The 18,200-nt window shown below is 37.5% G+C and overlaps 1 protein-coding gene across 3 annotated transcripts in view; it reads right to left on the reverse strand.

The window, feature by feature from the left end:
• INPP4B (inositol polyphosphate-4-phosphatase type II B) overlaps positions 1-18,200 on the reverse strand; it is a 464,775-nt gene that overhangs the window by 291,121 nt on the left and 155,454 nt on the right. For all 3 annotated transcript variants that reach the window (XM_006766076.2, XM_006766075.2, XM_006766072.2), the window contains exons 2-3: positions 15,058-15,122; positions 804-1,021 (exon numbers count right to left, since the gene is read on the reverse strand). In XM_006766076.2, coding sequence (XP_006766139.1) covers positions 804-894 — 91 coding nt within the window. In that variant the 5' untranslated portion in view covers positions 895-1,021; positions 15,058-15,122. The remainder of the gene's footprint in view (positions 1-803; positions 1,022-15,057; positions 15,123-18,200) is intronic.

Genomic DNA, 18,200 nt, shown 5'->3' on the forward strand with positions numbered 1-18,200 from the left:
ACTTTCCAAGAGAGGTTAAAGTGACAATCATTAGGTAGGCCTTTGTGCATTTTGAATAGTGTAGATTTTTAAAAAGGTTATTAACAATTAACTCTGCTATAAGCTCTGACAACCAAATTTCTCAAAAAATGCATCCAACCAATACCATTTTCTAAGGATTATTTTTATAATGTAAATTAAATGAGAGGTTAGGCATATGTTTGCCAGTGTTAATAACTGGGCAACAAGAATCTTCTGAAAAGTAAAGAAAGGACACAATTCACGCTAAACAATAAAACCTGAACCCTGGAATTTTGAGCATGGGAGAAAAACATATAATTCTTCCAACGATTTTAATTATGCGAGAAGCACAAATCCCGATTGTAATGTTCATATGTAAATCTTGCCCAAGTCTCCAAGCTTGCTCTCTATGGGACTTGGTGCTCTCAGGTAGGGCAGTGACAGCAGTGCAGCCATTTCACCCTAAAGCTTTCCACTTAGTCCTTGGGTTAAAGGGGAAAATGTCATGTTCCAAAAAAATAATTCCACATGAGATTATACAAATGCTAAATAGAAGGGGTACTTAAGAAGTATTAGTGTCTTAATACACATTTAGCAACGTTGATTCTACCATTTGATATTTAACAGTTTCATGGACTATCATCCATCTCATAAAAGATGATAAGAGATAAGAAGCATTTCATAGACTCACAACAAAAGAAGCAGTGCAAAGGGAAAACATGTTGTTAATCTTATGCCGTTTGTTAGAACCCCAGTTTCTGTGTGTTTGTCAGAGTTCCAAGAAGGGTCACACACAGACTTACTTGTCAAGTGGAAGTCCCCACTCTCATCGGCCTGCGGTGTGGGAAGGAAGTGCTGGCCTTCTTCTGATGTGCCTTCCTCTTTGATTTCCATGATCAACCTTCACAGCTGCTTACTTTTTAGTTTTCTAATATTTCGTGTCCAAATGTCACTGCCAATGATTCTTGGTTTAGTATCGACGTATCTTCACACTAAAGACCTGATATCCCACTCTGAAATTCTGCATTGAGGAAACATCAACAGCAAAAATGTCAGTTACTCTAGAGTGCAGTTGAAAGCTAAGAATTAAAGGTGGGTAGAGACTATAACTACCTGCCTGCCTATACCACTTCTACATTCAAGACCAATACACCCAGTTAATACACTAGGAACTCTGGGTTAAATGACTATTTTCCCTGCAATTACGTTATGGTCATATGAGGGAGTTCTAAATCCTGAAAGGTATATTCTTTCTCTTTTAGTTCATTCTGCAAAATAGCAGATAGCTACAGAGGATGCTAACTTAAATGCACCTAATTTAGCAGCAAGGACAGACAGCATCTTGTCGAGGCGTTATAATGTTTCGCCAAAGTGAATATTACTTTCATTCTTTCCATTAGAACTGCCCTTTATACTCATCTCTCCAACCATCCTTGTTAGGACATTATTCATGAACACATAAAGATAATTTGGCATGACATTCTTCTTCCAAGATGAGCCAACAGGTTGTGCAGGGGCGTTTCCAACCTCATCATTATCCACAGAGTCTCCTGCTGCTCTGCCTGATAAAGGTGTAATTGTTTAATGATCGAGGTAGATGTTGAAAAGAATGAATAATAATCCTTAAAAGCTAAAGCTCAAGGGGAAATGGAAGCAATAGCGAAGTGATAAAAATTAGCATGGGGAAAGGAACCTTTCCAAGAACTTAATACCCTGTTAATACAGACACCCTCCAAGTTTCAAATGCATTTTGATATCTAGCATGATATACATGACCAAAAATTAAATAGAAAAAAATCAATGTAGTTTTAAACCAAGTGACCAGTTGAATTAAAATGTATAAAATCTTTAAATGTCTACCCAATGCTGTTTAATGAGATTGCAGCAATAGAGTTTGGGTTTGGAATACTAATTTAGTCTCCAACTACACAAATCCACAGCCTTACTCTTTGTTGTTCTTAACAAAGCAACTTAATTTATAATTCAGCTCTAGTTTGTAAGATCATCTGGCAAAAATTAAATCCAGAAAGCATCTTGAATCTTTAGAAAATAATACAATAAAGTTGCAGATAAACACACATTCGCTGCTAAAGATATAACAAGGAATACTTGCTGGGGTAAAGGGCCATTGCACCATATTCTGTCAATTTTAAGATTGTATTTTGAATTAATACAGTGCTTTCTAATTTATTTTTGACTATTTAAATTTAATAGTCTTTCTGATAAGGGCATGTAGTCACTGAACCACATTCTCTCCAGTACCCATGACAAATGCATGAACATTAGTGGGGGTGATATCCGTGGAAGACTGCTATGTATAGGACTTAGATACAGGAGTTGGTTAACTTTACTATTTCTTGACCAAAGACTCAACCCTCAATTCTGATCAGTCACCTTAAAGATTGAAAAGGAGACCTAAATAAGGTAATATGAATGAATCCTAACAAAATCCCAACTCTGTACACTAATGGTGAATAATCAATAAAATAATATAAACTCTATGTGTGGGTGTGTGTAATTTGGAGGTGAGTGGAGAGAATTAAAGTGAGATGCCTAAAAGGACTTGTTAACATGGTCCAATTTTAAGCATAACATAATCCTTTCAAAGCTATTCAGTATCTGAAAAATAACTTCAATTTTAGAGAGAATGGAGCCACACATACAAATCTGAAAGGAGAAATCAAATCCACAATGTTATACATTTTCTCTCGGTAATGGAGAAAAAAAAAGTAAGCAGAAAAACAGTGAGGATATAGAAGACTAAACAATACTGCCAACAACTTGACCTAATTGACATTTTAACACAATTCATCCCACAACAACAAAATACTGATTTTTTTTTGAAATATATATGAGCAATTCATTAAGATTATATCTTAATTCTAAAATAAACCTTAACAAATTTAAAAGAATTAAAATAAAAACAAGTATATTTTCTGACCATAATAAAATTAAACTAGAAATCAAAAAATATCTGGAAAATCCCCAAATATATGAAAATTAAACAATACAGTTCTAAATAATTTTACATATTCAGTGGTTATTCATAGAATATATACATATATGCACATATTTGAATCAGAATGAAATCCCTGCCCTACCAATTAAAAGATACCTGGAGGAAAGTTTATATTAATGCTTATATTAGAAAAGATCTCAAATCAATGATCTAAGCTTTTATCATATAACTAGAAAAAGAGCAAATTAAACCTAAAATAAGCAGAAAAAGGAAATAATGTGTGTAATAAGCATAACTGATAAAGATTTAGACTCCAGAATATATTTAAAATGTTAGCAAAACAACCCAATGGGGGGGAAAAAAAGCCTATCAAAATATATAAGTAGGTACTTCAAAAATATCAAACACAGATTGCCAAGAAACAATTTAAGAGAGCCTCAACTTCACTAGTTATCATGGAAATACAAATTAAAACCAAATGAAATGTAAGTGTATAACCATCAATAAGTAAACATTTTGAAGTCTCAAAACCTCAAATATTGATGAGGATTTAGAGCAATATAAACTTTTATGCACTGTGGTGTTCCAACCACAATGGAAAATAATTTTGTAATATTGAGTAAAGTTGAACGGCAATTCCACTTTGAAGCTATATTCTAAATTCTTGCAAACACATACCAAGACACAGAGGAGGTTCACAGCAACTCAACTTCTAATAATAAAATATTGAAAACAGGCTAAACTCTCAGCAATAAGAAAGTAGATAAATATATTGCTGTCTGTTCATTCTATATAAAATGGATTGTCATTTCACATATCAACATTGATTAACTCCACAAACCAAGTATAGAGAAAAAGAGGAGGAAGAGTGAGGAGGAGCTAAAGGAGGGCGGGGAGGGGATGATGGTACTTATAGAAAGCTTTGAAACATGTAACATAATACTCTAATTTTATAGTATGTAGGGGTGCAATCACAGGGAAATGCGTGATGAGTTATGATGCCTGGGAGGAGGGTTTTGGGAGATGTGATCAGGGAGGGGGGAGCACAGGAGCCTTAAAACCAGGGCTATGACCCACATGGGGATTCACCTCTGTCTTCACTGCTCATCTTCCCTCCTGGGGAATGTCAGGGTACTTGGGAGGCTATTGCCACTACAGAATAATTATATTCAAAGGTTTGCAACTAGGCCCCTATTCTTAGGCTCTTCTCTCTACCCTTATTTTATATCATTCAATAACAATCGCAGAATAAAAACAAAGGTTTCGGGAAAAGGTTGCCTTTGAGAAGAATGGACATAAATTGACAAATTTGATATTTTACCTGAAAAAAAAACCACAACAACTATTGGGAATTTTTTAAGGTCAAGTCCTCCTGGCTTCTCACGAGGCCCCTGACCAGGCAGAGGATAGCTCCTGTCAGAGCAATGGATTAGCACTCAGGGGCAACATTTCTGCCCAGGAAAACCAATTGCATCAGAGACAATTGAATTTGTCCAGGCCTTCAGTATGGTTTTGTTACCAATATTAAATTCAGTGAGGATCTGCTTTGTCACAGAAGAAAAAAGATGAGAGCTGTCAGGACTCCAGTTTTATCAAAAGTCCAGCTACGGGGGCTCAGTTCTGAACCAGCTGGCAATGCTCTTCTCCGCTTTGCCCTGAGGAAGTAGCCTTGACATGAAACAAAACAGAAGACCCGTGGATTTAGCAAGACCAAACAGCAACAGCCTTTTAAAGCTTTGCCACTTAAAATGTGGTCCCTGGGCCTGCAGTGTCTGCATTCCCTTTAAGGGTGTTAGAAATGCAGACAGTTGATCCAGACCCAGATCTGCTGAATTAGAATCTGCCTCGTAGCATAGGTGATTCCTGTGCACATTCAAGATTGAGAGGCACCACTTTGAGGCACAGAGGACCACCAGATTCCAGATCTGTACACTGGGAGAGGAGAAGGAGTTCTAGCATATTTTAAAAAATGTTGATATGGACTAAAGGGCCATGTCACTTAGCCAGACTTTCTCGACGGATGGCAGGAGCTTTCATGGATCCTGGCCTGGACTTCAGTCTCTTCAGCCACTGACTCACACCGAACCTCCAGCGCTCCTTTCTTCCCAGGAGCTCCTAATCTCAGTATCTGCCGGGGGCCCCTGATACCTACCTATTCTCTCACTTACTACCTGGCCTCTTGGTGATGGACTCAGTCTTAACCCGGCCTAGATTCCATCCCCACTCGTACTTCATTTTATCTTTGCTCTCTCCAGCCTCAACTCCGCTGCCTGACTCTTGGCAGTCTACCCAGCTCTTGGCAGGTTAGACCCAGGTGCCTCCGGGGCTAAACAGAGCCAGGTCGTGGCATGCCACACTCCGATAAGTGTTGGAGCAGCTCACAATAAGAACTGGTGACTTATTGTTTATCCATGCAGGAGCATTGTCCAGAAATTTTGCTGAAAATGTCTGGACTGTGGGTTTTAGGGCACAAAGCCATTCAAACTACTGTGACACAATGAAATAGGGAGAAGGGGATGGGATGGTGACAAGAGAACCAATTCAATAAAATATAATTGACTAGCATCATACACTTCCCTTTGCTCCCTATAAATATCAACTCCAAGGGGCTCTACTGATACCCATCCAGTCTTCATAAAGTTTTCTTCACCACCACTTCTGAAGTTCATTTTAGCCAAATTTTCTAAGGACTTACATGCCTTTTCTGAGTATATGTTATGTGCCATGCTCTATGTCATCACTCTATAAGCATTAAATTAATATTCATGACAAATTTAAGTTATTAACTCCAGCCTTACCAGTGAAAAACTGAAGGTTAAAAAGTAATTCGTTTCAGGACCCACGTTGTAATTACAGAACCACGGATGTGAACTTGAGTGTCTGATTTCAGAGCATTTTCTCTGTTCTTTTTACCATGTCTTTTAATTTTATCCTACCAAAACTTATACACTTTTATTATCCCTTAAGAAAGAAATTAGGGCAATGGGCAGAGAGAAAGAAGGGAGGTCTAGGAGACATTTATTTATGCTTTCATTTATGTTACTTTTTTTTTCTTAAAAGGAAGACCTTTGGAAAACCTATAGTTTGTCAATATAGCATTTAATGCCTAAGTACCAGAACCAGGGAAAAGAAAACCAGGTCATGATAGATGTTTTTATAATTCCATTTATAATGTCATTTCTGATGGAGACATACTCATCCCTGGTCTTGATATGAATATATTTTCAGTGGACAGCCAGCATGGAAAAAATCAAGAATAAAAATTCTAAATAATTGAAGTTTGAAAATGGAAACTAATGATTGAATGCATCCAATTCTCCAGGTCCAGCATTCTGGATACTTAACAAAGGAAAAATATTTTCTTCCTTTGCTTCTTTGAATCATAGGGCTGTGGAGATCACAGTCCAGTAAAGTAATAACCTCAAATTGTGATGAGTATTAAATGATCATTGAAAGTAGCAAAATCTTGATGTTCAAAAGGACAGAACACAAAGCACAATGGAGAGAACTCCATTCAGCAAGCAGAGGGACTATGCCTTTGGTTCATTATAAATCAGAGATCAGTCTGTCGCTCAACTGTTTCAAATTGGGATAAGAACAATGTTGGTCTCCACTGTACTAGTACAAAAAATAAAATCGAGTCTCTTTGGATCCCTGTGACAAGGCAACCCATAATCCTGAGAACTCAGAGGGCTCTGCCTCAACACCGCATCAGATCTGAGCCAGAATTTACATTGTTTCCCACAGTGACCTGATGTCCTGGGGCGGGGTGGGGGGGCGGGTGCGGGAAGGGGTGAGGCACCTGGACCAACTTTGGGAATACAGCTAGTCAGCCATCTGATGCGTGAGCAAGTAATTCTGTGTTGGTCGTAAAGATGAAAGCATCCTGAAGAATTACAAAGTGAGGGTGGGAAGCATGCTTGATTTGATCTCAAGAATCCCTTTGCAACAGATTGGTTATATATGTCTACCTTTAAAATACTAGGATGATATATTTCAAGAGAATACAGCATTGAAGAGACTTTAAGGAATCAGGGTCATCCCATTTAGGGTATGAGAACACACAGGCCCAGAAATGGGACAGAAGAGCTCCTTGTACGCAGCTTGCTAATGGCCCCACGGGGATTGAAGAGAGGGTCTGTGTTCTGAGGTGGGCTTTGTGCCCTTCTCTTCAGTGTGGCACTCTTGAGTGCTTCTCCTATGTCACCTAAAGGATTAATGAAAATGGGATGTTTCAGAAAAGACTGATCTCATGGAATCTTTTTCTTCTATAAATACTTCATGTGATACATGGGTTTTGTTTACTTAAGAAAAACTTATAAAACCTGATCTCAAGCCCCAAATCTACTTTAAAAAACAAAAATTGCTATTGCACAGCAAAGGTTTTAAAAGCTAGTACAGCCCTAACCGGTTTGGCTCAGTGGATAGAGCGTCGGCCTGCGGACTGAAGGATCCCAGGTGCAATTCCGATCAAGGGCATGAACCTTGGTTGCAGCTGATCAGTGTTTCTCTTTCATCAATGTTTCGAACTCTCTATCCCTCTCCCTTCCTCTCTGTAAGAAAACAGTAAAATATATTTTTAAAAAGAATTTTTAAAAAAGCTAGTACAAGGGGGTTATATAGCAATTCACTAGATGCCTGGGCACTTTTTTAATGCCCTTTACTGTCATCTGAAAAATGAAGTTAAAGACAGGAGTTTATTGTCTACACTTAAGATAACAGGGTTGTTTTCTGATAAATTTCATTTAGCAATGGCGTATTCCATACACAATGACTCCAAGCAGCCCGTCTCAAGCCTAGCTTGAGAAGCAGAGACGTATAGAGAGTGTTTTCATTTGGTGGAAGGTTGATTTTTTTCACTTTTACTAAATAAGAGTGCTCTGAGGAAGTGCTGCCTCAGCAACGTCAAAGATTCAAAAACCTTAAGAACACTGTCACCCACATATCCAAGGCCTGTTAAATACCATGTGCTCAAGCAAAACTGAAACCAGAGCTGATTATATCCGCGGGGCATTTCTAATACAGACATCATCTATTAATTCGCAGACTGATTGAATTCCTTATGATGATACATTTCAGGTTCAATTAGTAGGAACTAAATTATCTATAGTTTCTGATGATTAATTGCTCATTTTCTTTTGAAATTTGAAATTTCAAAGGAAGACAGATAATGAGTTTAATTAAAATTTTATCTTCTGCCTTTTATTATGACAGGCAAGAATAAATGTATATATGTGATTATTCTAATTTCACTTTAGCTCTCCAGAGAAGTTCACAGAGCGCCTGAGGTTATCTACAAGGAATATAATATGCCATAGCTAAGTTTCCTCAGTCATACGGTTTATGAGTTTTACTTTTCACTACCAGAAGTTTCCTTACACTCCTTTAATATGTACCCACTGACACATTCTACCTTAAAATATTATCCAATAATACTGCACTACAGTGTAAGAACAAACAATAAGTAATAAAAAAAATTCAATTCCTAAATTTGAATTTGGCACAATATCTACAAAAAGAATAAGGCTGAGCAGTGAAGTTCCAAGCCATTGTTCCATCTGCAAACTCATCTAGCATTTCTCTGTGCCTCTCATGGAACTAGAGAAAAGCATGGATTTTTGTTTGTTTATTTTGTTGTGTTTTTTAAAAATATATTTTATTGATTTCAGAGAGAAAGGGCGAGGGAGAGAGAGATAGAAACATCAATAATGAGAGAGAATTAAGCATGGATTGTTTTATTAAATATTCTCTGTAACCCGAGCTGACATTCTGTGATCATGGGGAGTATAAGAAGGATTGCCATTGAGGCAGTATGATATTCAAACTCAGCTTTTATGTGAAAAGTATGCTATTAATTTATGCCTAAATACTGAATAAAACAACCCATGTGGACTTTTCTTTCTTTGTTTCCCATTTTCTCAATCTCAGGCTGAGGCTCTCCAACTTTTAGGATTGTTTTGATCCCAGGAATAAGGAGAAGAAAAGGAAATACCGTAACCATCAATTCATGGGACATGTATTTACTGAGCATCTACTATACGGGATGTACTGTTGTAAATGAAAATGTTTCCATATATATCCTGTCATTGCCAAAATACTCATTTTCCATCATTAAATAGCACCACCAGGTAACACGCACACCCCCACACCCTTCTCTCCCGCCTGCCTCCCACCCTTAACACCCACCTCTCACCACCCCACCAAGTTTAGTACTTAACACTCCCTGGCTCTTTTCCTTTTAGTGAACTACTTTGAGAATTTCTCTACCAGGTTTTGCTCCCTTTTCTGGAAACTTAATAAATGCGATTTTATTTGACAATCTCTTATTGCCGTTCTGGGTCTTTCTTTTATCATTTAACTCCGCGTTAGTCTAGTATGCACATCTGAGTCCCTCTCACAAGCACTTATTATTACAGTAATTTAGCATGAGAGAGGTTGTATAGCAAAGTGGCTAAGAGGCCTATTATGAATCCAGGCAGCCGAGGCTCTTCCACTTATGCTGGAACATAGGGCAATTCACTTAACCATACTGTCCCTTGGTTTCCTCATCACACATGGTGAGCATGCTAATATGTCTAATTAATTGTGAAGAGAAATGAATGGGTATATGAGAAGTTTTCAGGTGTTCCATTTTTTAGCAGCCATAGACCAAAGCAACTAAATGCTGTATCCACATTGATTAAGAGTAAACACACACACACACACACACACACACACACCAAAAAAAAAACAAAAACAAAACAAACAAACAAACAAAAACAAGCTACCTGGGGATTTTGAAAAATAAGCAAAAGCAGGAGAATGATGAGGAGCTAAAACTTGGAGAAATTTTAAACCACATGAGAGTGAGTTTTTCATTTTCCTCTCTGTTTTTCTTGTGGTTTTGACCTGAAAGCAGACCTTAATTTTTCATTTTTATTTTATTTTTGTTTTGTTTTTTACATACACCATAAAATTCTGACAGATGTAAAAGGGTTAAAATCATGCAAGTATTTTCAGAACATAATGTGAACCTTCAGCATACGAGGGTAGGCAAAGAAGCCAGACTCAAAGGGAACATCCTGTGTGACCAATCACATGGCATTCTGGAGAAGGTGAATTACAGACTCAGAGGGCAGATCAGTGGTTCCTGGTGGTTGGAGGAGCACAGCAGACATTGCCCATAAAGGGGTAGAACATCGAAGAATTTGGGAGGATGAAGTGTCCTGGACTTTGATTGTGATAGTGAATATATGACTGTTTACCTTTGGCAAAAATTCTAGAACTGTACATCAAAATGTGTGAATTTCACAGTGTAGGTTTTAAATAGTAAACATAAAACAAAAATATTAGAAGATATAGCACGTTGTTAATAGATATAACTAGCATTATTAATATTAATATTTACTATTATTAGACATGGCTAGACTAATGGAGAAGTACCCTAAAAGAGGTACAATTGGTCTGCTTTGATAACAACTAATGTGAATTAATCAAGAAGAATGCAGAGACATAAAAGGAAGCAAAAATAAATCTGCTCCATGAAAGACTAAGAAAAATAAATTGGGAAAGAAATATTAATTTATAGGAGCTAAGAATACAAATTACTAAGATTTTTAAATCTTCACCTGAGGATATGTTTCCATTGAATTTTAGAGAGAGGAAAGGAGAGAGAAAAGCATCGATGCGAGAGAGAAACATTGATTGGCTGCCTACTGAATGTGCCACAACTGGGGATTGAACCCACAAGCAAGGCAGGTGCCCTGACCAGGAATGAAATCTGCATCCTTTTTGGTGTATGGGATGATGCGCCAAGAAACTAAGCCACCTGGCCAGGATCCAAATTACTACAATTTCCTTGATAAATTCAAGTTTGAGCCTAAAGGCATTGATAAATAGGGGCTCCCTTGGGCTTGGGGTTTGGAATAAGGAAGCAGTGGAACAAGGCTCTGTGGAGAGACAGTGCCCAGCATCACCTGTGCATCCACATCATAAATCGGGGGAGGTACCTAAGGTTATAGGGAAAGGGATGCAGTGTGTTCTGGGAATTGAGCACCTAGACCATCGGTACAGAGCCAGGCTTCTGGCTCTGAGAGACAGAGCAGCCAGAACCAAGGATACATTCAGAAAGCCAACCGGGCTCGGACAGCTGATGTGACTGCAGCCTGGTGCTCATGCCACCAATAACCCAGACACCAGTGTGGAAGCAAGCAGCACACTGTGCCAGATGTCCACTCCCGGGGTGTTTTTGTTTTTGTTTTAAATAAAGGTAACAGGATAGAGGATAGAGGATAGAAGGAAATAGCCATTAATATAGGTGGCTGGGCTTTCACTGGCTCAGTGTCAGGATCACAGATGGAGAACAGGAATAGTACCTGAAAACAAAACAGAAAACAAAACAAAAAAATCAAAGGGGGTAAGATAATAATCTCAGGAGATACCTGAGACTGCTTCATGGAGGAGATATCTGATCGGACTTTAAGAGATGTGTACTTCAAAAATGTGGGGATCGATTAAGGGAAGGGAGAGAAGAGAGGGAAAAGAAGGAGGGATGAAAAAAATAAACAGGGGAAAAAATACTGAAAATGGAGGCAATGCAGGCCACGACAAAAAGTCACCCTGTAGAATCGGCATAAATAACAGGAAATGAACTAGTGTGATGGGAGCAGAGTGCACTGGAGAGGCAGCAGGATGTGGGCGCGCTATCACCACGTGGAAAGGCTCTGATTGGCGAATCCCGAGCTGTTGCCTGAACTTCAGATGTTAGAAGGGAGTTTGTAAACCAGGGAACAGAACAAGCTGGGTGATCCAACTTCCTGGCGCTATTAGTTCACAGCTCCATTCAATTAAACAAATATAGTACTAATTGAGCAACTATCATGCCTAACAGCATATGGAGTGTTGTAATTCATAAGTATGTCGCTATGTCCTTAAGTGGGGTTGACAATCTGGAGAGAGAATCCAAAATATCTACGAGAAAAAAATAGCTTGAGTACCAAGATTTTAGGTTTTGCCTCCAGGGTACAGAATCAATAAGCATAGACTATTGCAAATACTAACCTCTAACAGTTTACTATTTGCAATAGTCTGTGCTAGATATTATAATACATATCCTCAAATTTAGCTTTGTTTCCTTTTTACTTTCTTCTTTTCTTCCTTTCTAGAACTTAATATATTTAGATCTGCTACTACATAACAGTCAGTGTGTCTTGTCGAAAGACAAATAAGAGAGAAACCACACTGCAAATGGGATTTAGAAATTCAGGTTTAGAGATGGGTTTATTGACATGGAGAATGATGAGAAAATTTGTACAGATAGGGAACAAGTTAAGGGGCTGGGACTACTCAGTCCTCAAAACTTTAAAACCACTGTTTTTACACAGAGCAAAATATGACCCCTGAAAATTACAATGTATAGAGATTAAAAAGACTTGTCATTTGGTTGAGAAAATTCCTCTGAAAGAGGAAACAGTAAAAGTTCAACTTCATGCCCGTTGCCCCAGGGGCCAGCTCATTTGAACATAGGTGATTATCCAATTTGGCTGGAATATTACCATTTCTATTTATCTCCTTACTTCTATGTTCCACGTTGGTCTTTTTTTTTCTTTTTTCCTTGTTTTTCTTTTTTAATCTATTTTCAGTTAAGATGTCTAATTAGATTCCAAATTTGAAACACATCTCTAACAGAAAGCAAATGGCAAGAGCAGTAATTAAGGGACAGCTGTCTTTTGTCTTTCTGGGGATGAAACAGGCTTTTTTTCCCCTAAGTTATGAAATCCTACTGAATTTTTCATGATTTTTTTTCTTATGTTTGAATAATAGTTAACTGAATTGAAAGATACTGGATTGATCTTAAATAGTCAATGCCCTTTCCATCACAGATGCTAAGCACCTTTCTTCTGAAGTAAGTATAGGTTAACTCTCAGACTCTGGGCCTTGAAACGTTTATTGCTGCAAATACAAAATCTTCGAATTTTATATCAAATCAAATCATTCTCAGGTGCCACATAGGCATTATTCCAAATCATTTTTCTCACATTAACTATTTTTTAACTTATGAGAATTTTACAAATCAAGAAGAATCTGCCTTCTCAGTGGAAAGGACTGATTCAGAGCAGCTGAGATGCAAACAGTATTTTTTTGTGTGGTTTTCTTGTGTAAGAGAACAAATATTACTAATATTGATATTGAAAATTACTTAGTAAGCTCTTACTCTGGTGCTCCCTGTTGGTACTTAAGGCTCTATTGTCACATGTAAAGTATAATCAGACTTTGAAGCAAATCACCATATAATTCACATCATGAAAAATCTTCGGCCTGAAAAAGCTAAACCACTGAAGCAAACAGACTTTTTTTTCTGGCTTGAATTATCTAGATTCTAGGAAATTATCTATTATAATTTAATGTGCAGAGCCATAAAATAAGTCAATTACTTTAAAGCAGGCCGGCCTCAGGAGTATAAGGAACTTCTTAAAATACATAGTTCCAAGAAAGAAACTTTTAAAATACTTCCTAATGTTAACCTGGCAATAGTTTTGCAAATTCTCAAGTAAAATTATGGTTCACATACAGACATACATATACACATAGGTATACCTATATCATATACGTATTTATTTTAGAACTCAGAACTTTTAATATGTTAATGTGCATTTAAAGCTCCTGAGAGTGTTAAAGTATTCAGATATTTTCAAACTTTCTTGACCCCAAACCATTTTATGCAGAACACATCATGGAACCAGTGTCCAGAGGAAGAACACATTTGAGAACCTCTTTGCAGAATAATAACACATCTACACCATGCTTTAGCAGCAGATGAAAGAAGGTAGGGTTGGAGATAGATTTAAAAGCATCTATATTCTGGGGACCAGTAGAGAAGACCAGATAACACTGCACTGAAATGCCAAGGGCAGAAAGTGGCCAGGCAGAGCTTGTCTCTTACCATGGCCATTAACCCCTTCCCCAACAATTTTTTTGTTAAAAACGTTTCTTTTTCAGACTAATTTTTTTATTTTGGTTCTATATAGTATTTTTGATGCTGGTTATGAAAACAGTTTGTATCTCATCTTCCTATAAACCATATTTTTTTACCATATTTTCTTAGTATACTCGTCGACGACTGAAAAAGAACATTTTGTGAAAACAAGTATACACGTTTCTGCCGGGGAAGGGGTTAAGACCCTATGGCCTAGGCCAGTTCCCATATTCATTCTCATCCTATTTTCCACCCAGCTTCCTCCTATGTCTCTCTCTACCTCTGAGACTTTGCTACAGCTACTTTCCCCCTTTTTCAATCATTTTATTTATTCAATGCTGTTTCATTTGTCTGGGACTCTCTTCCTCATACTTCAACTCTTAGATCAATGTCATCTTCCAGAAAAATACTGTGTGTGTAGCCAGTCCACAGTAGACTCCTCCCTTGCCACCCAATATGTTCTCCCACAGAACTCTGCTATTTCTCCTTCCAGCATTAATCACAGTTTTCACTCATACATTGATACCTGCTTGTTTATTTCATGTCACCTCCACTGTAAGCACCAGAGGACAGGACAGGTTGAGGCCCATCAGATTGGTCAGTTCTGTAAAATCACCAAATACCTCACAGAGGACTGTTTGCCATATAACAAGCCTTTAATCAATATGTTCTGATTTAATAATAAATACTAATAATTACATTACATTTATGTCTAGGCCTAGCCTAATGAAAACGCTTGACATTGATTAATGCAGCGGTTCTCAACCTGTGGGTCACGAACAATGAAAATACATCCTGCATATCAGATATTTACATTACAGTAGCAAAATTACAGATTCATAACAGTAGCAAAATTACAGTTATGAAATAGCAACGAAAATAATTTTATGGTTGGGGGTCACCACAACATGAGGAACTGTATTAAAGGGTCATGGCATTAGGAAGGTTGAGAACCACTGGATTAATGTATTCATAGAAATCAATCCATCTTTAGAATATGGTCAGCCACTATAACACACAATCACACATATTGTAAGACAATAAATTTGCAAAATATTTTTTTAAATAATAGGGGCTATAAGATTGAATTATTCATCCATCTGAATGAATATTATGTATCAGTTACTAAGAATCACTCTTGTACCTGCTCTCTTGTTGTATTCCTCAAACAGCTCTGCTCTTCAGTTTTGCTTTGCTGATTTCAGAGCTCTGTGAAGGACAGAAGGGCACAATGTTAGGGCCAGTGTTTTACTAGGAAGTTCTCTTACAAAAGCATCCCTAGCTAACATAACACGTTGGTTATGCCCATCGTTCCAAATTTGAGGACTTACATCATCGGCGTAAGATCCATGGAACAGGTCTACTTCTTTGCATTCCACATGAACCCGCTTCATTTGCTCACAGAACACCACCGGAAGGAACTATAGCTGACCCTTATTTATTTGCTTACATGAGCCAGCACTGTTCTAAGTGACATGGATTAACTCACTTATTCCTCACAACCACTAGGAAGTCCACGGTTACCTCAGCAGTTCCAAGTTAGGCAAACCCTGCACATTCCAAAGAAAGGCCTGTCATCCGCTCCTGGAAGATAAGCTCTGGAATAGTCTGCCTGGTAGAGGTTTTGTATGCCTGGGGCTGTGGCCTACGCTGTCCCACTTTGACCAGATATGTTTATGGTGAGCACCTGTGTTTTGCTTGGGGGAGCTGGAGTCTGAAGTCGGAATAGCTGAGGCCAACCGTCTAGTCCTGCAGGCTTATGTGACTGACCCCTAACAAAACTACAAGTGACCCCCAATAAGACTCTAGAGACCAAAGCTCAGTTCAGCTTCCCTGGATGACCACACTTCATTCATCTTGGCAGTTATTGTTGCTGGGAGAATTAAGTACATCCCCATGTAACTCCACTGGGAAAGGACACCTACGAGTGTGCAGCTGGGTTTTTACTTTATGTGTGTTTCTATTTGCTGATTTGAATCTGTTTCCTTTAGCTGTAATTTACAACTATGGCTATAAATATAACACGGAGCTCTTCCAGGAAATCACCCAGCCTGAAGGGATCATGGGGTGTCACCAGAGGAAGAAGGTTCTTTGAGGTGTCCCAGGAAAGAATTCAGAGACACACACAGGAAGAGTTCAAGCATTGATGGTAAGATTAATTAAAGTGAAAGTACACTCCTGGAGAGAGAGAGCAAGGGCAGGCTCAAAGAGCAGCTGCACTGATCCCTCGGGTTGTGCTCCTTTTATTCTCAGATGTATTATGGAATTAAATACAAATAAAATACAACACAAAAAAATAAAGAAAACTGTAACTAATTATTTGTGTGTTTTATGGAGAGGTCAAGTGTACTTCTGAAGCTTAAAATTTCTAAAAAAATTTTAGAAAGAAAATGCCTGGCAGATTAGACTATGTTAAAAAAAAAAACTTACCTAAGTAAAAAAAAAAAAAGTTTAAACCAAAGCAGATTACAATTATTTACTACAAATGCAATACACCAAAAATCTACCCTATATAAATAATTAGTACCAAAATAACAAAGGATACTTCACAACTTATTAATGAAGAAACAACTTATTAATGGACATATGGAAAAATGTCCAACTTCATTAGTACTCAAGGAAGTAACCATTAAACAATGACCAAAAAATATCTCATCTAACAGATTGGCCAAGAAGAAAAAATGTTCATGTTTGATGCCATTTTGATATTGCTCGGAGTGTCACTCTCCTACAACTCCTAACCACATATAATTTACACAAGGTGCTCATTTCAGGCACAGCTCAGTTTAACAGCCTCTAAACCATAATAACCTTTAGGAAAGTGAATCAAATATTCATAATGGCATCACAGGTACCGTACCTAGGACGTAGGAGGAATGCAATAAATGTGTTAAATATATCAATGAATTAATGAGCTTATTTCTTCATTATTAAAGTAAAAGTATGGTAGTCTTCTCAAAAAATGTTTTCATACCCTTTGATCTAAGATCACTATGCCAAATTTTGAGATTATATTCTAGGGAAGTAATGCTAAATGTATTTTTTAAAGTTCTATACATAAAGAATTAATACAATATATTACTTAAAATAGGAAAATATAGAAATAGACTAAATATAATAGAGAAATGTTTGAAAATATTGTTATAACAATTTGGTGAAATATTACATAAGCATTAAAAAGAAGAGTTTAAAGTTCAGATTTTAAAAGGCTTATTCAAAAATGTTAAATGTGGAAAGCAGGACTTAAAGTTGTGTATTTGATATATAACAGTCATAGTATGGTGGTTAAGACTCAGCATAAAATCTCACCTTCACTAATACTTAACTATATCTCCATGAACAAGTTACTTAGTCTTCTTAAGCCTCAGTTTCCTCATTTATAAAATGGATAGTGACAATATTACCTATATTAAAATGCTATTTTCATTAAAAATCAAATTAGATGATTCAAAGTGTTAATAGTACCTGTCATATAATAAGCATTCAGGAATTACAGCTATAGCTGATATTTAAACTATTAAACAGAAACAAAACCTATGCAATTCAGATAGTCTCTAGATACTAATATATCTTTTTTTTTCTTTATTGTCTAAAGTTTTACATATGTCTCCTTTTTCCCCTCTTGAACTCCCCCCACACCCCAGCCATTCCCACCCCAGGAAAGCCCCTCCCACCCCAGTGTCTGTGTCCATTGGTTATGTTCATACACATGCATACAAGTGCGTTGGTTGCTCTCTAACTGCCCCCCACCCCCCTCCGCACCTCTCCTGCCATTTGTCTCTGGATCTATTCTTGTTCATCAAATTATGTTGATCATTATATCCCACATGAGTGAGATCATGTGATACTTATCTTTCTCAACTGGCTTATTTCGCTTAGCATAATGCTCTCAGTTCCATCCATGCTGTTGAAAATAGTAAAAGTTCCTTATTTTTTATAGTGGCATATTATTCCATGTGTAGATGTACCACAGTTCTTTAATGCATTCATCTGCTGATGGGCACTTGGGCTGTTTCCAAATCTTAGCTATGGTGAATTGTGCTGCTATGAACATAGGGGTGCATATATCCTTTCTAGTTGGTGTTTCTGGTTTCTTGGGATATATTCCTAGAAGTGGGATCACAGGGTCAAATGGAAGTTCCATTTTTAACTTTTAGAGGAAAGTCCATACTGTCTTCCACAGTGGCTGCACCAGTCTGCATTCCCACCAGCAGTGCAGGAGGGTTCCTTTTTCTCCACATCCTCTCCAGCACTTGTTGTTTGTTGATTTGTTGATGATAGTCATTC

The sequence above is a fragment of the Myotis davidii genome, unplaced genomic scaffold (assembly GCF_000327345.1).
Source record: "Myotis davidii unplaced genomic scaffold, ASM32734v1 scaffold436, whole genome shotgun sequence".
NCBI classification, from domain to species: domain Eukaryota; kingdom Metazoa; phylum Chordata; class Mammalia; order Chiroptera; family Vespertilionidae; genus Myotis; species Myotis davidii.